At 53.7% G+C, this 24366-nt stretch overlaps 1 protein-coding gene across 2 annotated transcripts; it reads right to left on the bottom strand.

Moving 5' to 3' along the window:
* Window positions 1–1264: 1264 nt before the first annotated feature.
* Window positions 1265–16522, bottom strand: Mnt (MAX network transcriptional repressor). Of its 2 annotated transcripts, XM_021212630.2 has the most exons (6): window positions 16108–16522; window positions 10040–10625; window positions 9519–9560; window positions 9271–9382; window positions 4583–4775; window positions 1265–4387 (listed from the first exon to the last, which is right to left on the bottom strand). In XM_021212630.2, exons 1-6 carry the CDS (start codon window positions 16178–16180, stop codon window positions 3621–3623), a joined length of 1773 nt encoding a protein of 590 aa, XP_021068289.1. In that variant the 5' UTR covers window positions 16181–16522; the 3' UTR covers window positions 1265–3620. The 2 variants fall into 2 exon arrangements, with proteins under 2 accessions (XP_021068289.1, XP_029402270.1); XM_029546410.1 differs by lacking the exon at window positions 9519–9560.
* Window positions 16523–24366: the final 7844 nt, after the last annotated feature.

Here is a 24366-nt window from a genome sequence, read left to right as displayed (position 1 = left end):
CCTCTACTTTCTAGATCCTGGCCCCCAATCTCATTCAGCTCCATAGAGTGGAACGGATTGTTAGGACCCAAAGTGGCTTTGAGAAACCCCTTACCATCTGTTCCCGGGTCCTGGGGGCTAGCCTTTGTTATCTATCCCCAGAAGGCCAGGTCAGAAGTGCCTAATGCTAAGGAAAGATACACTGAAGTGAGCAAGCCACGGACTCAGCTTTGTAGTCTTAACCAGCAAGGTGTAACGGTGTGACTTTAGCAAGTCATTAGCCATTTCTGATTTGCTCAAAAGGACTACCTCTTGCCTTCTTTACTTCACTGGCTGTTTAATGATGAAATAAGATCATGTTTTGAAACAATGAGGACCTATACAGCCTTGTGTTGGGTCACAATTGTGAGGCCAGATTTTTCATTGACCCAGGGTAAGGACAGGCCATCCCCAATGTTTTTGTTTAGTTTTTTTCTAAGAAAGGATCTACCTAGCCCTGACTGGTACAAACTCATCTTGTAGACCAGGCTGGCTTCAAACTCAGAGATCCACTTGCCTCTGTGTGCATGCCTCTTCGGGAACTAGAGGTATACACCATACCATACCCAGACTGACCTGCACCCCTCCCTGCCCAGTTTCTCCGTCTAGCTCTCTGCCTAACTTGGAACTCATTATGTAGACCAGGCTGGACTCAAACTCGGAGAGATCCACCTGTCTCTGCTTCTTGAGTGCTGGGACTAAAGGCATACACCACCACTGCCTGACCTCAGTTTGTTTTGTTAAGGTGTGGGGAATGGGGTTTGCCTGCATGCATATTGTACCTCATGTGTTGATCCCTGTAGAATCCAGAGACGGGTAGAGGATACCCTGGAATTGGAGTAAACAGTGTGAGCCGTTATTTGGAGGCTGGTGATCAAACTCAGGTCTTCCAAAAGAACAGCCAGTGCTGAGCCATCTTCCCAGGCCTTAACAGGCTGTTAAATTTCTTATTTACATGTGCCTGTATCGCATGCATGCAAGTGCACATGGGAGCCACAAGAGGGAGTCAGAGCCCTGGAAATGGAGCCACCAGCAGTTGTTAGCTACTTGATGCTGGAGACCCAACCTGGGTCCATGGAAGAGTGCCACATGGTCTGGCTGCTGAGCCAGCTCTGGAACCCCATTACCAGGGCTTTACTCAGGCCATCACCCAACCTCACCCTTCAGCAGCCTTCAGGGTGCTGCCTCTTGCTGCTTCCCTGTAGGCCCTTGCCCCTCGCAATGAAACGACCCAGATTCTGCAGGCTGGGAGCTCCTTCTCAGGTTTCAGTGCAGATTTATTTCAGTTTTATATTTTATTCCAGGCAAGTGCTTATTACATGGATAGTATTCATGTCTCAATACCTAAACTCAGAGCATGAACAGCCACTAGAGTACAGTTCAATAGTAAAAATACAATATGTACAAAATTAGGGTTTTTGTAGTTTTTTTTTTTCCCACACAGCAGATGTACCCAAACACATAAAAATCTCTACAGTCTGGGGTCGCTACAATTCATATTTCAGGAAACAGAGACACAGTGACCAAGTCCTCACTGTAAACAAGGGCCACCTCTTTGGGGATTGGGAGTGGGACCCTGGGATTGGGGTGGGGGGAGAAGCAGCTGTTCCTAGAGAGACCCAACTCCCCTCCAGGCATCCCCTGCCCTTCTTTGGCCCCCAGGGAACCACTCTCCCCTTTACCTCCCCGAGGTAAAGATCCCAGGCAGTGAGCCACTCCAAACAGCACAGGTAAAACACGCATGAGAGGTAAGGTGTGTGTATGTGTGTGTGTCCCAGGCTGGAAGGGATAGGAAGGGAAGGGCCAGGCGGTCCCACAGCGTGAGGACAGATGTGGTCCTAACAGCTCTCAAAGGGAGATGCCCAAGAAAGGGCTGGGAGGTGGCTGCCCACTCGGGCACACAGCAGTCACAAACAACAAAAACAGCGACAACACCCATCATCACCAATCTGGACATAGTCATTCGGCACTAGATCTGGAGGAACCCCTGCTGGGGGAGGGGGGAGGGCTGGATGGATGATGAGGTATCTGTGCAGGCCTGGGGGCCAACACGATGCTGTGAACTCTGCAACTGGCCTTGAGACACAGAGAAGGATTAATGGGACAAGTGGTCTGACCCAGCCAGCACCAGATTCTGCCCCTTGTCACAACACAGAGCAGAGAGTGGTGGCGGCCCCCAGAGTCAGAATGTGGGTAGAGGTGGCTGGCTGCAGCCACAGGAAGGCAGCCAGTTTGTTGGGGTTCCTGTGCTGGGGTTGAGACCTGGTCCTAGCCACCAATCCCTACCCCAGGAGACAAATAATAGTAATAATAAAGTGCCCTGGGAGGTTTCCAGGGCCAGGAGAACCTGTGAGCTCTGAGGCACCTGAGGAGTCATTATTTCAAGGGAGAATGTAATCGGGACCTTCGTTGGCCTCAGTGCCACTCACAATGTCATCTGAAGGACCCTGAGTCCTCCCCTCTGGCCCCTGGACTGCCTAAGCCCCCAGTGCAAACTTCGCACCTTAGGGACGCTTGCTTCCCGCCCCACACGGAAAGGCCATTGGTGAGTGTCCAGTGAGGGGCTGAATGCGCACACGTGTAACTGAGTGTCTGACACAAGGCCACTTGTAATAAATATCCACTTAAAAAGAGAAGCCAAAGCGGTCTGCAAATGCAGAGGCAGGAGACACAGCACCCCTGAAGCACCCCACCCTCGCTCTCCATCGAGCACAGGCTGAGCCTTGGCTTCCCCAGCAAAGGCCCTTTCCACCATAGACACTGCAGCCCCACATAGAGGGGAGATGGGAAGAGCCCCCGGATACCTCCCCAGTGTGCCTTAGCTCCTAGAGCCCTTGCTGGTCCATGCCTCCCAAGCTGCAGGCAGTACCTAACCCGGGGGCTGGGGGAAGTACTAGGGAAGCCCCAGCCCAGGGGCGGGCTTGGGAGCCATGACAACAGCCTGGACCTTGTTTATTGTTGGTTGGGACTCATTCTAACAGTTTCTACTGTAACCAATCACAGTGACCACAGGTGGGTCAGAGTGGCCTGGGCCAGGCCTTCACTTGTCCTATCCTGACTCCAGATCTTAGGATCTGTCACCTGCACTCAGAGGTGGGCCCTTCCCCACCCCTTTCCCATCTTTCTGGGGCTCCCTGTTTCCTATCCAGAGGTCCCACAGGACTCTGAGGCTGGGGAGGGGAGGCCGGAGAACTCGGCCACCTCCCCAGACAGAGCAATAGCAGCAACAGCGCAGGAAGGCGGGCCAGGGAAGGGGAAGCCAGAGAACGTAAGCCACAGTGCAGACTTCCAGGGGACAAAACAGGGAGATGGAGTGGCACCAGAACGGGCACCAGGCTGGGTAGGCAAGAATGTCTACCCAAAGCATCATGTCTACCAAGTCCTCCGGCAGCAGGATGACTTCCTGCCTGCAGCCAACTCCCTGGGGGGCCCCTCCCTTCCCCTGGCTCAGAGTCTCTGCACCCCCTTCCCCTAAGGAGGCCTGGGGGTGGTGTGGGTGGGGCAGGCCTGGGCCTGGCTGGAATGTGTGGAGCTGGTGGGTGGGATTAGGGGCAGTCAGGTCCCCTTCCCTGCCCCCACTGGGGGCCTAAGTGGCCTCATTCTCAAGCCAGCTTGAGTGTGCTGACCGGAAAGGAGGGCATGGTGACCATAGTCACAGGGTTGAGCACTGTTTGGCCCACCAGCTGGGGGTGGTGCACCACCTGGGCCCCCACAGCTGGCTTTGCCATGACAGTGGCTGGGGGCCCCAGCCCGGCTGTGCCATTCACTTGCTGGTGCGACAGGGTGTGGGCGATGTGGCTCACCGCCACAGGCTGGCTCACGGCCACAGGCTGTGGGTACAAGGGCAGCTGGGAGCCAAGGTGGGCCACATGGTTGAGGGTGGCAGGGTGCACTGTGATGTGGCCGATGGGGGGTGTGGCGGGTGCCAGCTGCACAGTAGGGCTGGGGGCGGAGGGGGCGATGTGGGCGATATGCTTGCCCCCTGGCCCCTGCAGAACATGGTTCACAGTCTGGATGACTGAGGCATGGGTCGTGGCTGTATGGGCGATGACTGTGGAGCCGCCCCCAGCCGTGGCCACCAGATGGGCTGGAGCTGGCACTAGCGTCTGGGTAGGAGTGGCAGGTGGGGGAGGAGGGGCTGGCAGAGGGGTCTTTTGCTGTGGTGGCTGCTGCTGCACAGGAAGGTGGGCAGGAGACAGGGCCACTGGGTGGGGGTGAGGGTGCGGATGGGTGGGCAGAGGCGCAGGGGCGGTGCTGGGGGTTGGCAGGGCGGATTTCAACAGCTCCGGCTGGGGACGATGGTTCAGCTTAGGTGGGCCCAGGCCTGCCCGGTCTCCCTCCATCTCCTCGTCAACGTTGTCCTCGCCCTCTGTCAGGGAGCACAGGGCAAGGGCCAAGTCAAAAGAGGTTGGAAAACAAGTGGCTGGAGGCATACAGGTGCTTGGGAGTCTGGGAACACAACGGACTAGGGCAGGAGGCCTCTTTTCTAGAGGGAAGAACCTATTGAGAGAAGCCCAAGAGAACACCTGAGACAGGCAGGAAGAGCACAGGGGCCAAGGCTCACCAGAGGCTGTGGATGTGGACGCCTGGTCGTCCTCGGGCTGGCCTGTCTGGCGGAGCACACGGTCGATCTCCAGCACATCCATCCACTGGCTCAGCTCATGCTTGAGCTCTGCCAGCCGCTGCTGGGTGGCGATCTTCTCCCGTGCGAGGCGCTCCATCTCATGTTCATACTCTTTCTCCTTCCTCTTCAGGGACTGGGGGCAGGGCAAGGGGACAGCAGGGTGTCCTTAGCAACGACCACAGGCTCTATGGCCCTCAAAACCTCTAGACCTCTCAACTTTCCTAATGTTACAACCGTTTAAGACTGTTCCACATGCTGTGGTGATTCCCAACCATAAAATGATTTCACTGCTTCTTTGTAACTGTAATGCTGCGACTGTTATAAGCTGTAATGGAAATATCTAATATGCAGGATATGCTTGGTATGCGACCCCCAAAGGGATCAATACCCACAGGTTGAGAACCACTGCTCTGGACAATCTGCAGTGATCAGAGCAAGCGGGAGCCACACCTGCCTCCTACTCCATCACTCTGCCCAGTAAGGGCCAGTATCCGGGTCACTATGAGCCCCCTCGCGGGCACCATTAAAGGCTAACACAGATCAGAGTCTGGGGCCCTTGCCCACACTGCCTCTCCTGGCTCCCGGACCTCACTCAACTGCTGAAGCTACAGTGACTCTTCTCAGCACACACAGGGCTCACGTGTCTGCTTGGTGCCTTTGTCCTTGGAGGGCGACTCGCTAGACTGTGACGGTGCAGTCTCCGTCACAGACTTCTGTCTTCTTGGCCGCAGCACTGGCTCCAATCTGCCCCCTGAGCTGAGCGGCACCTTAGCCCACCTACGCTTCCTCTCCAGCTTCGTCCCCACCCAGGACCCTGCCTCCAACCCTCCAGATCTCACAGGGATGTTGAGAAATCTGCGTTGTGCACCTCTGCCCAACAACAAAGGATCTGGGGGAGCTCCAGAGCACCCCAAATCTGACTGCACGTCTCCAGAGACGTCTCACCACAAGGTCCACACCACCTTCATCACCACAGATATCCCTGCCTCCCTCAGAACACAGGACGGTCTTCCTCACTAGGTGGCTTAAGAGCTGTTCTAAAGGGCCAGCTCACATTATCAGTTTTCTGCTGCCTTCTGTAATGGAGTGCTTCCATGACCTCCAGGGCAGACACGTAAGCCTACGTCTGTCAGTCCTGCTGCATCCCTAAGTCAAGGCAGACCCTCCCACCCTTGCTAAACGTCCAGGGGCTGCTTCTCAACTGGCTTCTGAATGTCTAACTTGTAAAGCACGGGGTCACCTCCAGGTGCAGAGACCATAGGCACTCCACACGCAGGCTTGTCTCAGTCTGCCTTGCTATTCACACATGGTATTCCCCCTGCCTTTATCCCTGGGGGGAGCTGGTCTGTCTAGTCTCTCTCTTTCTCAATGGTGCTGACTTACAAGGGAAGGAGACACGTGCTACAGGGCAAGGCACAGGACAACTTACAAGTTTTGCTCAGCTTCTGCAGTGTGGAGCACAGCTGACAGGTGGCCCCTTTTACCTTTGGAGCCACCTCCCCAACCTGTTGCCAGAGTCCCAACGTCCTCCACTGTCCTTCCCCAGCCTGAGGCCCCTGCACCCCCCTCCGGCCTCAGCCTTCCCCAGTGCTCCTACTGCGAAGTTATCTGAGAACTAAACAGGAGTCTGTGATGTGTTCTCATTAGCCCTAGCTCACATGACCACCGTGACCACCGTTTCACCACGCACGGCCGCTGTCCAACCTGTGAGCAATTAAAAGGGCTGTTCTACAGTCAGTTTACACTCTTGATCCTACCAGTGGCCAAAAGTGTGCTTCCTCAGGTCCCATAGGATCTGGGAGCCCGCCACCCTGCTGTCAGGTAGGATGGCAGACCCTCGTGGAAGGGACCCCGGCAGACTCAGTGTCCCCTGCTTCCTTCCATGCCTTAGCAGCAGCTCAGCAGCTTCTCCTGACAGAGCAAAGCACCCAACCCCCCACACCACTAGATCCCACGTACCCACATTCCCCCATGCCACCCTAAGCTCTGGACATTCCTGACACCATGAGCAAAACTTCCAACTGTCAATGCCCACAACTCGAGACCCTGGCCTCGACCCGCCTAGAGTTAGTTCCACACGGCGGTCCCCCCACCCAGGTTCCCTGTCTACAGCCTGGCTTGACTTCAAGCTGCTTCTCTCCACATTGCTCCTAGAATCTACAGGAGACACCCTTGCTTCACCCTACACACGCAATGACACATGGCGCCCGTGTGTCCTCTCACCTGGCTCTGTCCCTGAGGGCTGCATATGACATCAGAGGAGGCCATATCAACCACTGGCCCTTGGTGACTCAGTCCTCACTTGAACCTCGAGGCTCCTGGCTGGGGAGTGCCATCCTGAACTCTATCCACTGCTTGCAGGGAAGGCTATATTTTGGGTCAGGGAGACAAAGCATCAGGGGCCATAGTCCATCCCGTGGGCCTAGACGACCCTTGCAGATTCCCCAGAGTCAAAGGTTAGTTCACACAGTTTCACCTTGTGGTACTGGTGACTGGGTTCACAGCCTCAGGAGTGGTGGGCAAGGACTCTTTCAAGCTAAAACTCCCAGCCCAAGAGTCCTCATTTTAAACCCAATGATTTTAGGTGTCGATCTAGCTATGTGTCCCCTCTTGTCTCTCTCCGCTTGACTGTGGCTTTCTTCAAGTTCACTGCCTGCGCACAATTCTGGGACCTCAACACCCTCCCACAACACTCCCTCCCTGCCCTTAAAAAGACAAGGTAACTCAGATCCACCTGCCCCTCCCTTCAGAGTGCTGAGACCAAGGGCAGGTGGCTCCACCATAGGCCTTCCCACAGCCTTTCTCCTCTGGACACACTACCAAGTCCCTAGGTCAGGACTCCGCCACTCCCCCCAGGACCAACCATATCACCTCTCACCTAGTGCCTGCTGCCTCTATGTAAGACAAGCCATCCCACCGCCTGTCTCTCTCCCTCCCTCCTGCTGAAGAAACAACCACTCTATCTTCCGTTTTGCCTTGTTCACCTCAATATATCCTGCAAATTTTCTTCCCTAACACCCACTCCCCCAAAGTCACCCCTAAAGGCAGTCCTGGCATGTTCAGTTATGATCTGTTACAAGAACACATTTCATCCCTTTTCTTTGGTCTCGGGTCTTCAGAAACAGACCCAGAGCATGACTAAAAATATTTAACGAAATAAATGAGTGGGTGCCAAGAAGGCGTTCCAGAATCTTGTGACTTATTTCTACTTCTATGACCAAGCAAGCATTCTCAGCGACAGGCTGGGGCCCCTCCCACTTCCTTGTCAGATCAGGCCTGATCCTAGGGAACTTCCTTTGGCTGTTTCTGAGCTATTTTCAAATCCACACATTATGCAAGGCTCCTTTCCCCAAGTACACATCTATAAAAAGGCACTTGACTTGCTCCAGCTCCTACTTCGCAGTCACAATTTCTATTAATGTTTAAAGACTGCAAAATTTTTGCATAAACTTCAATTCTACCATCTCATCGATACTACCTATTCTTATCAAATTAGAAAACTGATATTCAAAGAAAATATCGCGGAATAACCGCAGAGATCTCTGCCAAGAGTCTGCATTGATAAAAACAAGTGAATTATGCCCAAGCCTACAGTCAGTAAAATTATCACGGAAATAAGCTACAGGACGTCGCACAGCCTCTGTAGGGCCCCTTGGCCCGCAAGCGAGACCCCGCCCTTTCAGAGCACGCGCGCACCCACGCGGACTTGTCCGCTGCGTCACCGCGGGCGGCTGGCCCCGCCCCCAGCTGCCGGGAAGCGCCGGGAGGCGGGCAGAAAGGCGCGCTTCGGCTGGCGGCTTGGAGGAGTGGCCTGGGGATTCGAGCCCCGGGTCCGGTTACCTCCAGGTTGTGACCTAGCTGCTGAACCCCTGCGGGAGTACGGGAACCCCTCCCACGGAAGCTGTGATGCAGCCGCACACTCCTAGCATCCCGAGTGGGCGGACGGAAACCCCGATGTTTGCTCTCCCCCCGCGCGCGGCCGGGACCGCTTGGTCCCTCCCATTCCCCAACGGTTTGGTCTCCCGCGTCGCCAAGCCTGGCCGCGCCCATCCCCCCACCGCCTCCCGGGCACGCAGAACCCTATGCGGTTTCCAGGGCGACAGTAACTTCGCACTGCAGCAGAGGGCAGTCAGTGTCCACGAAGAAAGGAGACACTGCCAGTGGGGATCCCTTCCCAGCATTCGCGGAATGGAAATAGTTAAGGCTCGCTGTCATTCCGGCTGCCTCTGCCCCACCCGACAGTAATTCTGAGCGCTGCCAGGTGACACACCGTCCCTCTCGATTCATTTCCCCCAACCCCCTCAGTAACCCCTCTTGGCCTGAGTCCGGGTCTCGCCCGGGTACTGCGGATAGCAAAGTGCTGGACTCCCTATGTCCCCTTGCCACTCGCGGGCTGAGCAGACAGGGTGCGTGGGGGAGGGGAAGGCCAAAGAGTGCAGCGCCGCCGCCGCCCTCTCGCGCAGGCGCCCTCCCGCCCGCCCCCTCCCGGGGTGGGAGCCCCACTGACGTCAGCCAGGCCATGTGCTTAGCGCCCGCGTGGAGACGGGCGGGGGAACCAGCCGGTAGCAGGAGGAAGCTGGCGCTGTGGCCGTCAAGGCACCGCCCAGCCCTGCCTCCCTTCCCCATACCTGGATGTACCGCAGCGCCGTCCGCAGCACGCTCAGATTCGAAGTCTTCTTGTCGTCCACGTTGGGGATGTTGCGCTTCAGGGTCTCAAAACATTCCTTCAGATGGGCCCTCCTGGGGAAAGGGGGTGAACACTGGTTAGCCAACGCCTGAGTATACAGGAGCTGGAGGCAGGGACAAACCCAATGACGCTTTGGGGAACCAGGAGGGACGGGCCCAGAGTCACACTTGTAAGTGCGCGCGCACACACCTGTTCTTCTCCAATTTGTTGTGGACTTCTCTGGTTCCGATCCTGAAACCCAGACAGATAGGAGGCTCAGGGAGGAAGGCCCAAATTAGGCCTTCCGGACCCACATCACCCATACCACCACTGACCAGATGTCCCTAACGTTTTCTGTAAGTTAAAAGTGCTGGCCCTGTGTTGAGCCCATCCAACCTTTGGACGGTACCTCAATGCTCTGGAACTTAGAGCCTCTGGAACCCTCCATCCCACTGGTCCAACTAAGAGACACAAGGGATCGGGTGGGTGTTCTAGAATCTTTATGCAAAGGTCTGGAAATGCCTGCCGTAATCTCCAGTGTTGCTGAGGTCCGACAAGGAAAGCTAAGAACAACAACCGGCAGGACAGTAGTTTACTATGAGAGGTACTTCTAAGTGGCATGAGATATTCCTAAAGGGGCTAACTGGCCAGGGTATCTTCTCTTGCATTCCCAGCCCAAGATTGACAGTTGTCTCCCATCCCACCAGACCCCTCTGGGGTACCCCACTCACCCTCCAGGCCTCTTCTTCTGTTCACTGGATTTGGCTTCTTCAGCTGGTGCCAACTTCAGGGTCCCAAGCGTGGGCGGGGGTGCTTGCTGGGGAGCCAGCTGCGGCTGGACTCCAGGGTGTGGTGCAATGGTCAGGATGGGCGCGGGGAGGGGCTGCAAAGGCTTGGGGCTGCCAGTGGGCGCAACTGTGGTCTTCGCATCAGGCAGGAGGGGAGCAGGGGTGGGCACCTGTGGTCTGGTGGGCAGGGGGACTGGCTCCTTAATGCTGAGTCCAGGGGTGCTGACCAGGGCTGGCTGACGAGGTGCCAGGGGAAGAGGCTGGGCTGCGGGGGGTAGAGGTGGAGGCGGGGGTAGAGACTGCGGGGAATTGGTCACTACAGGAATAGGAATGACAGTCAGTGGAGCAGGGGTGGCAAGTGGTGGTGGTGGTGCTGGTGGTGGTGCCGGTGGAGACAAAGGTAGTGGTGGAGCCTCGATCCGGGGTTCCTCCACAGGCAGGGCATGGGCCAACCTGGCCAGGTTACTTGCCCTCTTCTGCTCCTGCTCTCTCTCGCGTTCCCGCTCCAGGCGAAGGCGCTCCTGCTCCTCTAAACAGAACACACAAGGGTCTTAGCAGTTCACGAGCGTGGGCCCCTATCCTCCAACCCTAACTTTGTCCCAGTCATTCTGCCTAGCCTGAGACACCAGACACTGCCAAGCACACCGGGCCAGGGTAGCGAAAGCACAGGCCTGGTCCCCACCACTGGGGAACTCACAGCCTGGAGCAAGAAGTGGGGGGAAAAAAAGATAGGGGTGCCAGGAGTGGCAGGCTGGGTTAGGGGAAGGAAGCAGGGTTTCATGAAAAGGTGAGGAGGGGCAGTGAGGGTAGGGGGTGCTGTAGGCCTGAAAAGCTGGAGCTGGATGAACTAGACATGACCAACAGGAGTATCTAGAGGGGCACAGAGCTAAAAAAGTGTGCACAGGAACAGATGAAGTCTTAGAGCTGGCGACAGCCCAGATCACCACAGGAGACAGAGACCTTCCACAGAATTTACCTGGCACCCGCTGGAGTCTGACACCCCTGCACTTGTAAGCTCACAAGGGGTCCTCGCCCATCCTCAGCCCCAGGTTACTAGGCAAATACAGATCACTTCATGAGAAAAGGGCCCTGGCTGCACGGTGGCGCACGCCTGTAATCCCAACACTCGGGAGACAGAGGCCAGCCTGGTCTACAAAGTGAGTTCCAGGACAGCCAGGGCTACACAGAGAAACCCTATCTCGAAACAACAACAACAACAAAAAGAGAGAGAGAGAGAGAGAGAGAGAGAGAGAGAGAGAGAGAGAGGAGGCGGGCCCCGGACTCCTGCTCCCAGGCTAAGTCCAAGGCCTCAAATTTCCCCAGAGAGCAATGAACACAGTAGTCTCTTCTTCCAAACTGTTACAACCCATTTCTCTAGTCTTGTCTGTGCCCCTTGTACGGTGGCATCTCCAGCAGGCACAGCACAATTTAGAAAGGCAGGCAGAAAGGAAGAGCAGTTAGGTACTGAGTCCAGAGGCAGGGCCACTGGACTCAGGCAACTTTTTATTTATTTTTTTAAAGATTTATTATTATATGTGAGTACACTGTAGCTAACTTCAGACACACCAGAAGAGGATGTCATCATAGATGGTTGTGAGCCACCATGTGGTTGCTGGGATTTGAACTCAGGACCTTCAGAAGAGCAGTCAGTGCTCTTAACTGCTGAGCCATCTCGCCAGCCCCTCAGGCAACTTTTAAGATCATGACCTTCAGCATCTCTTCTGAAAGTCCAGTAGAAAAGTGAGACCTACTCAAGAACTAGCTGCAGATGGGACTGGGACCCCACCCTGGAAAGGGTCTCTTCTCTTAGGCCTCACCTTTAGGTTCCCTGGCTATGGCCTTTAGCAGGGCTGGATCGCCTTCCTCCAGGTAAGGGAAGGAGCCCAGGCTTTTCTGCCCATGGTGTTCAAAACTGTTGACAACAAAGGGAGGACACACCCCAGACAGGTCATGTGATGTGGGGCTGCGTCTCTGTCCTCTGTAGGGGGGTAGGGACATAGTCACCCCTCAGGTCTTCTCAGCTTCAAGGTTCCATGGCCTCATGGGCACTCAAAGCTTTGAGAGTAGCAGGCCCATCTCCAGCCCAAGACAAGGAAGGAGCTGAGGAGGAAGTGGAGGGGAAATGTTTGGAAGGAATGGTAAACTGTTTTCCAGAGAGTTCAGAGCTGCTATGGCTGGCCTCTTCCCATCTCTCCTGCCCTTCAGGAAGGGGAGGGCAAGCTTGCTCCAGTGAGGAGGCCTTGCTCGCCTGTCAGCACTGACTTAGGTTCCAGCCCCTGAGAAAACCAGCCCCTGCTCCAGCTTCCCACAAACCACAGTGGCCAAGAAGCCTGTGGAACTCCAACTTCGGAGCCTTTCTTCAGCTGGGCCTGAACACCTCCAACTCAGGGCTGAACACAGCTCCTTTGAGCGGTCTCGTTTATTTTTTAATTACATTTTCTGTGTTAGTGAGGGCGTGACACAGGCCAGAGGACCACTTACAGGAGTTCTCCCATCATAGGTTTCTGGGATGGAATTCAGGCAGCCTGGCTTTTTCTGACAGTGACTACTGGCACAGCCATCACTGGCCCCGGGGGAGAAAAGGGTTTAACTCACCATAGGTAGAGGGACCAACAGCCAGGAAGCAACCCGTGGGTTTTAAAGCTCCTCTAGGACAGCAACCTCCTGCAGAGCCACCAGGAAGACATGCTTCCCAGATACTAGGAAGGACACAATGAGGCTCCACCACACCTGGCCCAGCACTGTCACCCCCGACTAACAGCAGAGGCTGCTGGAGGACTGCACAGTCCTACACTACACTACAGTTTCCTGCTCCTGCCCCTAGCACTGCCTCTGCCTCATTTCCCACCCACAGGCTCCTCTGAGTACACTGGAGGGCCAAGCACACTGGTGGTGCTGGGGTTTCTTGTAGGTACAATCTGTGTTTAGGCCGATTTACAGAATGTTCTAGCCCACAGGTGTATCAAGCTCACTCTCATACATGCAGACTCACACCTTCTCCAGGTTTCGCACCCCAGTGAAGTCAGCAAGGTCATCTGGGCTGGAGTGGGGGTTGGGGGTGGGTAAGCACAGGACTCCTGCTGCCTGCTCCCTTTCTAAAGTACGGTAGCTGTCTGTGTACAGGAATTCTCCCTTCCTGTATGCTAGCTACCAGAGCTTGGCACATAAGGTGGGCATTTCTGCACACAACAGCAAGCTCCTTCCAAACCAGAAGAGAACAATTCATCTCCACAAATGCTGGCAAAACCCAGGCTCAGCCCTCCTCTGGGCACCACCATGGCCTTGTCCTTTCCTCTCTTCTCTCTCATCTTTGCTTAAATGTGCATCACACCCTCGGGTTCGTCACGTGAGCCAGCTGGTCCATAACAGGCTTGACCTTGTAGGTGGGAATGGAGAGGGCAAGAGAACCCTGCTTGTTCAGAGTAGGACATCTTAAGAGAGTACCTCAGAGCATGAGCAGTTCTGGTCGGCAAGCTGGTGTCACCTGTGGAGCTTTTAACCGGTGGGAACCACATCTGGTCCTGAGTTCTTGGAGTAGATCTGTCTCTCCAGTCCCCACCTATGTATCCCCTAAGATTCTGATCCAACACCAGCCAGCTGTGACCTGGGTGCTGAACTCTGCTTCTCCCTAGCACTCACTCTATGGGGGAAGGGCTGTGTGATTTCTTAAAGGGGCTTGTCCCAGGTTCCTTTGCAGAGCTGCATCCACCAACCCACATGCCCTTACAGGTAGGCTTAACTGAGCAAGGGTGAAGGCATGGCAGAAGGGGGGGGGGTCTTCACCCTTTTTATATATGGCTAGGATGGTGAAATAAGAGTTCCCTAGAGGCGCCAGGCGTGGTGGCGCACGCCTTTAATCCCAGCACTCGGGAGGCAGAGGCAGGCGGATTTCTGAGTTCGAGGCCAGCCTGGTCTACAAAGTGAGCTCCAGGACAGCCAGGGCTATACAGAGAAACCCTGTCTCGAAAAACCAAAAAAAAAAAGAGTTCCCTAGAGGCAACAGTAGGGTCAATCCTTTTCATCTCTCGAAGACTGCCTGGTTACATAGTGGGGATATAATTGGTATTCCTGATCTGCATTGTGTTGACGGTAGCAGCAGGTGACTCCTCCTCTCAAACTCTTCAATTCTCCCCCTCCCCACATCCGCCGCTGAAATAGGCGTACTAGTCATTCTGGTTAACCACCAGCACTGTTCCTTGCTTGACCCTGCTCTGGATCCAAAACACAAAGGGGAGGGACATGTGACAGATACCCCAACCATCCATTCTGCAAAAAAACCCAAGCACTTGGGTCTTGCAAATCTCCAGTGATTCCTGACCTTGAATGGCTAGTCGGTCTGAGGAGGCCTGCGAACCTGCAGCTCCTCCACCCCTTGCCGGCTACCACTCCTCCCGCCCCACGGCGCGGAACAAGCTGCAGGCGTGCGCGCGCCTTTGTGCGCGGGCACACAACACACACACTACTACCTCCTGCATGACTCATCACTGAAGCAACAATAGGCAGAAAGAAAGGGAAGGAGGGCGAAGAACTCCACAACACTACCGGTAGACTGAAGGGTTCTGAGGGGGCAGAGGAACCAGGAGTCCCTAGGAACTGCACACACACTGCTTCAGAACTGATGCCCTCACAAGAGGCTGGAAAGCGGGGGTCTTTTCCCTTCGGCCCCTATTTAAGCAGCACTCGAAGGCTAGGGACCACAGCCAAAGTGAATGGATGGCAGTTTCATAAACCCTCTTTTAGCCTCTGAGGGCGCACCAAAGTTTACCCTTCTTATGCGAGCTTATTCCAATGTGGCCGGGTTGTTGCCAGAAGGGCTTAGAGACACCGTTAGTGGGTCAGTGAGATGTTACTTATAGATGTCACCCTGAGATTTTGAGGATTTCCCTCGCTACAGGATCAAAAACAGGAGGATCCAGCAAGAGCCAAGGTGAACATAGCTCCTCCTACCCAGGGCAAAGGCTCTCCCTGGGAGATGGCCAGCAACCAGAGCTGGAGGCCAACCCGACTCCAGGCCCCTCGCCAGCCCCGCCCAGGCCCCGCCCCCAGGCAACCGCGAGGCGGTGAGGAGGGGCCGGGCCGCGCGGTCCCCAGCGGGAGTGTCCCCCGTGCACGTGGTCGGGGGCGGGGCCTGACTACGTCAGCACTCCGGGTAACCAACGGGCTTGGGACGCAGGCACACGCAACATTCCAGCCAAGAGCGGGTTTGAAACGCGCAGACACGCCACATTCCACACCGGCTAAAGCAGGGCAAGGCAGGGGGGCCTAGGGCTGCCCCCAGCGACCCGCGGGACACTCACATGCACCCAATCAGCGCAGCTCTCAGCCAAAGCTAGACGTGCGACCCAGCCCAGCTCTGGGAGGCGGGGTCAGGCGGGGCTGGCCAGGATCATAAGACACGCGATGTCATTTCATTCTGCAAAGGCCGCCTCCGCCCCAAGCAGCGCGTAGATATGCCGGGAGCGCTCCCCGCACCCTCCAGCCCAGGCCAGGGAATCCGAAGAGCGGCTCCGCGTAGAGTATTCCCCACCCCCACCCAGTTACGCACACGCCCACTCCTGTGCTGTACAAACACCCGTGTACACGTCCGTTCATCCGCTCTCTCCGGTTCCCATCACACATCATCTTGGTGCACACACGCAAGCACACGCGGGTCTGCCACCCCCACACATCAACATCCCTCTCCCCATCCCCCGGTTCACACATCCTTAATGGTAGCGAGGGCGCCGCCCGCCCACAACTAAGGGGCCCCCCACTGAAGGTGTACGGGGGTGCCAGGCAGCTAGGGTGGTACCCGCAGAAACTGGGTCCTTCTTTGCATGTTAATGAATTCATTAATTATTTTCAACGTTCGCATCACTCCTCCCGGACAGCAGCTCTTGCGGGGAGTCTGTGCCCGGCTTTTTAGGTCGCGCCGTAGAGGGGCCTGCCTGCGATTTCCAGTGGGTTAGGGGATCGGGGTCACTGGCCTCCCCTTCTGCCCAGTGCCCCAGGGGCCCAGCCGGGCCGCTCACCACGTGCTCTCTGTTGTTGCTGCGCTTGCCATTCCAGGAAGCGGGCCGCCTCCAGTAGCGTCTCTATGCTCATCGCGCCGAGAGCAGCCGGGGGCGCGCCGGGGCCGAGGCTGCGGCCCGCGAGCCAAGCACAGGTCAGGCTGGCGGGCCGGCAGGAGGGAGGGATCACCTCCGGGGGGCGACAGGGCTGGGCGGCGCAGCGCACTCCTCAGAAAAGAACGGGGGAGCACGGGGAGAAAAATCAATGTCTCCCAAAATATTTGCAAAATAAAAATTTGCAAATTAAAAAATTCTGATGCAAAAAATAAAAAAGGCGGCACTGCCTTCTTCCTTCCTTCTTCCTCTTCCTCCCTTCCGATGCCTCCCGCCCCGCGGCCCCCGGAGTCCCGCCGACAAGAAAGGGCTTTGCAACAAGATGGCGAGGAGGCACCGACACACACAACAAGGGAAGGAGCCGCGCTGCCCCCAGCCGCCGCCCCCGCTACTACACCGGGGCCGCAGCCAAAGCCCGGACCGGAGCCCCCGCCCGCAGGGCCGCGGCGTCTCACTGAGGGCGGGGCCGCGCCAGGGATAGCCCCGCCCACCGCGCGCGCACACGTGGCTTGGGTGGAGGTGAGCAGATGGAACCAGGCTTCTGCGCTGTTTCCGCTTTCCCTACTTGCCCCTCCTCTCCGTGGCCAGCCACAAGTTAAGCCGGGGTTGCGTGCTTGGGACATTCACGACGGGATCTGCCTTGCAGAGAGAATGGGAAGCCCAAGGCTTCGGTTAGCTGAGACAGCGGTGACACAGGTCAGGGAGACCTACAGTCTGACCCTTAGGTCTCTTCGCCCCACGTAGACACGACCTAAATCCCGCAGCCGTCCGGTCTGTCGCAATTCCCCCCCCCCCGGGATCCACCCCTGGGCGGAGCTGACAGCAGGCTGCTAGAGTCCTGACAGAGGGACGGGAGAGCTGATCCCGTTCCGGATTTTGTCTCTGTTCCTCCCCCCGCAGTGCGTTCGCATCCTATTAGGCTACATCACCAGGCCGCCCGCCAATGGGCGGGCAGGACAACACGGCATGGAGCAGCTCCACATGGACACCCCGCGCCGCCAGCCTTCGGTTTAAAGGGCCAGTGTCTACAGGGTCGTATTAGCGGGTGCGGATAGGGCCACCGGGTGACGGAAGGATGAGACACCTACAGGGGAATTCCGCAGTCCATCCCCTGCTTTACATCACCCCCCCATTCAAAACCAGGGCTTACTTCCCTTCTCCTAAATTCTTTGTCCACCGGTTTCTGATGTGGGTGGGGACAAAAAGTGTGCCACTCCAGAGGGCACCTCGTTGTTGGGCCCCGGCACCAGTAATCAAAAGGAGAAGCTTCCGAAGCCCAGACCAAGGAGGCGTGGCCTAAATCAGGAACAACAACGTGGAGGGCGGAAGCCGCGCGCTACCCTGGCTGCCCGCTGGGCGCGGGGCGGGGTCGCTCGCTGTGTTGTGCTGGAACCACGCACTCTCCTAAGCTCGCCAGTCAGCCTTTCTCTTGGCTGCAGGGCTTAGGACCGTCCCTGGGTACAATCAGAAAGATCTTTGAAGTCAGCTTGCCCAAATCATTGCACTTTGCAGGTAAGAAAACTGAGGCCCAAGTGAAGGGACTACTCCAACTGCTCCTTGTTCCTTGAGCAGCTCGTAGTCTAGTCAGACCTCTCTCAACCATCTCTTACCACCTCTGGTCCTCTCAAAAATGAAGGACTATCAAACTGCAGTGCAGGAATAGGACAACAGAAATGTCCTGTATCTGGAACTCAACCACACTGGCTTCTTTGGTAGAAAGCCATACAATCTCCATTCGTACAGTTAGCATTGAAAAGCACTAGGATGTTATTATGGGCACAATGAGGCCGATGCAATTACTGTCTCAGTGCTAGGAATAGACAGTTACCTGTTAATGCGCCAACCTCCATGGTAGCCAATGCAAGGGAAGTGGAGACATGCCAGTCAGTGCTCTCAGGATCTTGGGCTCCATCGCACAGCGCCGGAAAGCCAAGCATAAAACCATAGAGCAGGCCACCGTGACAATCCAACCTATCCAACACTACCTGTCTCCTTCAGGAGCTGCCAGAGCAGCCAGGAACACAGAACAAAATAGGGTGGAGGTCTCTCTTCTTCAGGTTTAAACTAGAGAAAGACACACGGCACAGCTGAATGGAGTCTTTGATCTTGATGTATTGAACTGTAGCATGTGGAGCTGAGCATGAATAACTCTTATGCAAATGTCCAGTGTCACTAAGAAGCTGAAGCAAAGGAAGGTAGGCTCCGAGAGCCCAGTTGTCTACAGTTTAAGCAGCCTTTTCTTAGACGCCTACAGCGGTGCAGGCTCTGCCTTTCCATCCTGTGCCTACTTGCTTTGGGTGTTACTGCATCTGACCTATACACATACTACAGAACATGGAGATGCCAGAGATGCTGCTACCGGCCTGTTTTGTTGCTTTGCATGGAAGCCAGCACCATTCACTCAAACTGTCCAGCTTGTCCTGTCTTCCTCAAGTGGCCCACAGCACTCATACAAAGCTTAGTGCTTCTATTCTTGTGAGGGACCAGTCCTGTGACAAAAGAGAAATTATTTTCTGAGCAGTATTTTGAAAGCACCTCCCTTCTCTCAGGGAGAGGAAGTGAAAGTGGGATGAAGGCACACTTGAATGCTGGCCTTTCCCTTGCCCCCAGTACCCCATCTGCTTCAGGGCTTAGCAGAGATGCTTGCTATTTAAAACAAACAGCCTTACAGGCTTCACATGATCATGTTTATTTAGGTCACATGGGGACAGCAGTCAGGAGATGTTAGGCAAAACCAAGGATTTAGAAAGGCGTTTGCAAGTCCTGTTACTGCCTTTAGGAGCCTAAAAATGGTCACCAGAATCATCAACCAAGGTTTCTGGAAGTTCAGGGGTGGACAGTGGAGAGGTGAGACACCTATAGTGTGGCACAGAAGAAGTGGGAAATGAATGGGAAGGCTGTTTTAACATGTTTTAGTTTCCTGTTCCAATGGGTGGAGTCAGGGCATAAGTTGGCAAGCACATTCACTCAAGGGAAAGTCTGGTTTGATGTTTCAGCAAAAGCTTCGATGAGTTGGAGAATGATCCCAGAGCCAGCAATCTCCTAAAACATACCCAAGTCCTGTGGTGTCTTTTCTAGGTGCTGAGGATGTCTGGGTCAGGAGGGCAACAGGGTCTTCTATCACTTTTTCATGCAGATTTCCAACACCTTCCTTCTGTCTTGCGCTGCTCCTCAATGCCTGCTGCTCATTCCATAAGCAAGCCTTCCTCCCTTGTCTGTGCTGACTTCCTGTCCTCGGACCATTCATCCCGACAGAACCACACTTACAGCTCCACTGCTCTAGGAAAGCACTTCCAAACAATGGGATGTGGGAAAGGGTGTGGAGCTCAATACACAGATATCCCCACTACTTATACTATTCCAGATGCCCCAACCTTTTAGCCTTGACTTGGTATCTTGATTAGTTTTAGGTAACTTTTCACCAGTCATAATTAAAATAAGGCCAAAGGGAAGGAAAGAGCCATCTATAAATAAGGGACGTCAGACAGCTATGCGCAGGGATGCACTAGGTAACATTCATTTAACAAGCATATGCCAGACAACTGGCTAAGTATGTTTATAGGTAAGACCAGGTGATCTTTAGTGAGAAGGTAGCATTGGCCTGTACACTCACACCAGGAAAAGTTCATTTTGTTCTTTTCCATATTGGATACAGCAAGAGACAATGCAACTACTCCAGGCCACTACAGGCTATGAAATACTAAGGTTAAGTCAGGCTCCTAGATCTCAATTTCCTCCAACCAGGCATGGTGGCTCACACCTTACCACCTCAAAACCTGGGCTCACGCAGAGGGATGGCTTCCCAGTTTTTGAGGCCTGCTTGGACTACAAAATGAGACTGTCTCCAAAACACACCAAACAACACTGAAGAAATTGAGTGTGTTTAGGGCTGGGCTACCCTGAACCCAAGTCTTAAAGCCATCAGGATAATTGTAAATTATGCTGACAGAGGTACCCTGCAAGGCCATCTGCCCAGTCATCAGTGAAGTGGGCTCCCCAGAGCCTGTACTTCCCCTTCCCGATCGTACAGTACCCACCAAACAGGTGCAGCTTACGTTCTCCTCCTGTCTAACCTACCTCCCTGCACTTCCTCAAGGCATGTCACAGCTGGAAGAGTGTGACTACAAGGTCTAAGATCCCAAGAAAAGGTGATCTTATCAAAGGTCACCAAGCTGTCAAGTTGAAAACTGGCCTGATTCTCTTTTCTGTCTGGGCTAGTCAAATCTGGGCAAGTACTATCTGTATGGGGTCCAGAGTCCCTGCAAGTCTCCCGGAAGTGAGTGAACAAGGAAAGAAAGCACACATGCGCATGCACACACCATTGCTAAAAAAAGATAATCATTAACTTTGCTTAGTGCCGTTCCACACGCAGGTTTAGTCTGTGAGTGGTTTGCCTTGGAAGAAGCTCTGACTGAGCCTGACCAGTGACAGGTGGAAAGGGTAGGGCTTTATCCAGGCACCCAACCTGGGCAGGAGTACTGAGTAATGAAGAAACAGAGCTCAGGTTCGAGGCCAGCCTGGTCTACAGAGCGAGTTCCAGGACAGCCAGGGCTACACAGAGAAGAGAGGGAGAGAGAGAAGGAGAGAGAGAAAGAGAAAGAAAGGGAGCTCAGAAACAAGAAAGGAAGAAAGAGCCTTTGACTAGGCTTCTCTAAGTGCCTTGCTGTCTTGTCTGGAGTGGGAGCTGTGGGTACTACGGGGTGAAGGAAGCAGATCCACTGGAAAGGCATAGGGAAGCATGAGGACTTCTGACATGCCTTTGAAGGAAAAAGGATGTGGCTTCCTGAGTCAATTAATTCAGGTCAAGGGAGTGGGCCCTGGCAGAGCTGTGAGTAAAGAGAGGCGGAGTCACGCAGTGTGACTCAAGAGGCAGCTGGATTACTCAGGGGTGGAGATGTGCTGAGATAGGGAAGGTCCTCTCAAGGCAGAGGGCTGGAACAAAGTCAGTACCTGCGAATGGCCTACCAACAGGTTCATACCTAAACAGGCAATAGAACAGCCTCCCCTGGGCAGTGCTGGCCCCACTCTTCAGGGCTTAGTGGCCACAAGCTACCTTGAGGTTTCAGGCTGGGGATGGGCAGGGGAGGGAGTAAAAGAATACAGTGTACATATCTAGTCCCTGCCTGTCCTGTGCCCATCCCCACTGGTAGCTTTACATGGCACTTTATTGGCCATTTCTGAAGACACTCTGTGATAACTGCACTATTAAACAGATCCTTAAAATAAATACCATTATCCTATAGATTGTCAAGTGTTGAATAAAGAAAGGATAAAACCCCTATAATGGGAAATAGGCAAACATTTTCTACTCACAAAAGCAAATATAAAGACACAGCGTGATGGACTTGATCATCCCTAGAAAATCTTAACTGTAAAAATAAAACCATCATTACAAAGATGAGGGGAAGCCGGGCCTGGTGGCGCAGGCCTTTAATCCCAGCACTCGGGAGGCAGAGGCAGGCGGATTTCTGAGTTCGAGGCCAGCCTGGTCTACCAAGTGAGTTCCAGGACAGCCAGAGCTATACAGAGAAACCCTGTCTCGAAAAACCAAAAACCAAACAAACAAACAAAGATGAGGGGAAGGAAATCACAAGTGGAAGGTATCCTTGCAAAAGACATTTTCAATAGTTAACTGACATAAATCTAATGTTTTACGATATATCCAACATACACAGCTGAAGACAACACTGGTCAGTCCCATAATAAGATTCAAACATGAAACAGTTTTTTTTCCCAATTGATAATCTTTTTAAAATAGCTCTCTGGGGCTGGAGCGATGACGCAGAGACAGGCAGAGCGAGCTGCTTTTGCACAGGACTGAGTTTAGATCCTAGCATGCACGTCCTGTAGCTCATTCCACTTCCAGCCTCCAAGGGCACCAACACTTATAGATGCAGACAGTCAGGCCCAACTGAAAATAAACATCAGCGTTCTATCACTATCAAAGGTATGGCAAAACCAGCCGCTCGTTCGTGGAAGTGCACGTTACCCCAGACCCTTTCCAGTGGGAAAGGTAAGGGGGTGGACTCTCTGCCTCAGTAACTCCAGGCAAATTTAGTCCTCAAAAAGAAAACTACATTGAAACTTTCATACAAGGACATATGGTAAAATGTTTTTTTACAACAGTAAAATCCTTTTTCATGACAATCGACATTTCCAACTAGGAACAACAAGCTTAGCGCGGCGTGCTCACAACACACTGGAGCGCAGGAATGAGCAGGCTGCCGGGACAGCAGCAGCAGTGGCTGGCCTCGGGCAGGGTGGGTAGTGCTCATTCTGATTTCTACAGCTTTCCTAAACAGACTATTAGCCTTATACTCAGAAGAGGGGGGAGACATCACAATATACTGCTAAATATGTTAGAGAAGTATATTGTACAATGACTGACCCCACAGTTAAAATGCATATGTATACAAACACAACGAAATGAAATTTCACTTGAGTGATGGAATTGTAGCTTATTCATTTTCTAAATCTTAAATTTGAAAACTTGGTAAGTGAAGTCACGGAAAGGCTGGAAATGTGGCCTGCCTTGGAGGAAGTGTCTTGAAGGGGAAGGTCGCCTCTGCTGTGTTCAGAAGGCCACCTTTTCTCTGAGATATCATTGTTTAATCTCCCCTGAACTGCCGGTGGCACCATTTTCCAGTCTTAGGTTCTTCTGAAAGCAGCCCCATACAGGTTCTCTCCCTGTGTTGCCGCTGCCCCACCCCCTTCCCCCTGTAAACCTGCTTTTTCTGCATCATCCTCAGAGTTACGATTATTCAGCCGTGCCATGGGACTATACTAGGGCAGTGCTACTAGGGCTGGTGAGATCTGGTGGGCTTCTGGAACTCTAAGGTTAGTGAAATAGCTTTGTGCTGGCCAGTAAAGGAGCAGAAAGCTCTCTCCTGCCTAAGGAAAGCGATAGAAAACACAGGAGGAGCAGTCAACCACACAGACATTAACTACGCACGGCGCCACTGTCCAGCAGATGCTGGTGCGCTATAATGCAAGTTCGGGGAGTCTACACTAGGGCACAATGGATGTGTGGTTAACTAACTCACACAAGTAGGAGGCAGCAGCCTGAAGAGAGAAAAAAGTACACGTAAGCTTTATGGACACGATTAGGAGGAGGAAGGGCCAGAGAAAGAGGGCAGGCAGCAACAAAACTTCAGAGGCCATGTGAGCAGAAAGGTGGGGGCAGAAACAACTTAGCTGGTAGAAATCACAGACTATTTTACAACCTTTTGTTTTTCAAATAAAAGAGTGAATTGCCAAGATTCACAATTAAGCATGATCCAAAAAAATCCAAATTTCTGGTTTCCCTCAAAGCATCCAACATGGTACTGGGCATCAGCAAATGAAAAGCTGCTCCTTGCTAGTGAGGGCTGGAGCACGCCCCCATTCCTGTCTCAGAGAGGAAGGACAATTTCCTTCTCAATGAAGATCCAGCCTCACTAAGTCCTCACCAGAGTTTGGTTCACAAAGCATAGCAACACACTTTCTAAACAGCAGGAAACCACCATCCCTAGAGGGTCGGCTCTCCCGGTATGCTGCTCTTTTCAACAAGTAGCGAAACGGGCTGTCACCCCCTCTGGGGGCTACTGGCTAGCTACAGCATCTAGCCAAGCCCCCCAGCAGGAATCCTCGGCTTTCCTTCTAGACTCCAAGGCCTCTGTGGCTCTCAAACCTAGTTTCTCTTGCCTTCCTAGGAAAAGAACTTGATGATCCTGTGACAATCCTACCTTCGCTGGCAAGCTTACAAAGCATATGGGTTTTGTGTAGCTCCATAGTAAAATATTTGCAACTATAGTGTTTAAAACAGAACAAAACCTCCTTCTAATTATTATACAATTATGTACTGTCGAAGAGGCATTACCTAATTATCACTTATTTCACATTGATTCTGGTCCAACGTCCTTTCACCAGACGCTGATTTTATGGTTTCATTAGCTACTTAATTATCTACATTACTGCCAAATACAAGGCTCTGTTAAGATTTGGTGGCCTAAGAAGTAACTAAGCAGCCTCACTTACTAATCTCACTCCTTATCACAGGCAAGTAAATGATACTACCTTTGTTTTTTTGTTTTTAAAGATTTATTTATTTATTATATGTAAGTACACTGTAGCTGTCTTCAGACACTCCAGAAGAGGGCGTCAGATCTTGTTACGGATGGTTGTGAG

This window comes from Mus pahari, chromosome 14 (assembly GCF_900095145.1).
Source record: "Mus pahari chromosome 14, PAHARI_EIJ_v1.1, whole genome shotgun sequence".
In the NCBI taxonomy this organism is placed as follows: domain Eukaryota; kingdom Metazoa; phylum Chordata; class Mammalia; order Rodentia; family Muridae; genus Mus; species Mus pahari.
This window is presented reverse-complemented; position numbering and strand designations above follow the sequence as displayed.

What these genes read in the sequence shown, in the direction of transcription:
- Mnt (XM_021212630.2), bottom strand. Translation starts at nt 16,180, where the DNA reads ATGAGCATAGAGACGCTACTGGAGGCGGCCCGCTTCCTGGAATGGCAA. An exon ending in CGGCGCTGCGGTACATCCAG is followed by an intron (nt 4,776 to 9,270) that starts GTATGGGGAAGG and finishes CCCTGCCCCCAG; the next exon opens with TCCCTGAAGAGGAAGGAGAA. An exon ending in GTCCACATCCACAGCCTCTG is followed by an intron (nt 4,388 to 4,582) that starts GTGAGCCTTGGC and finishes GCTCCCTGACAG; the next exon opens with AGGGCGAGGACAACGTTGAC.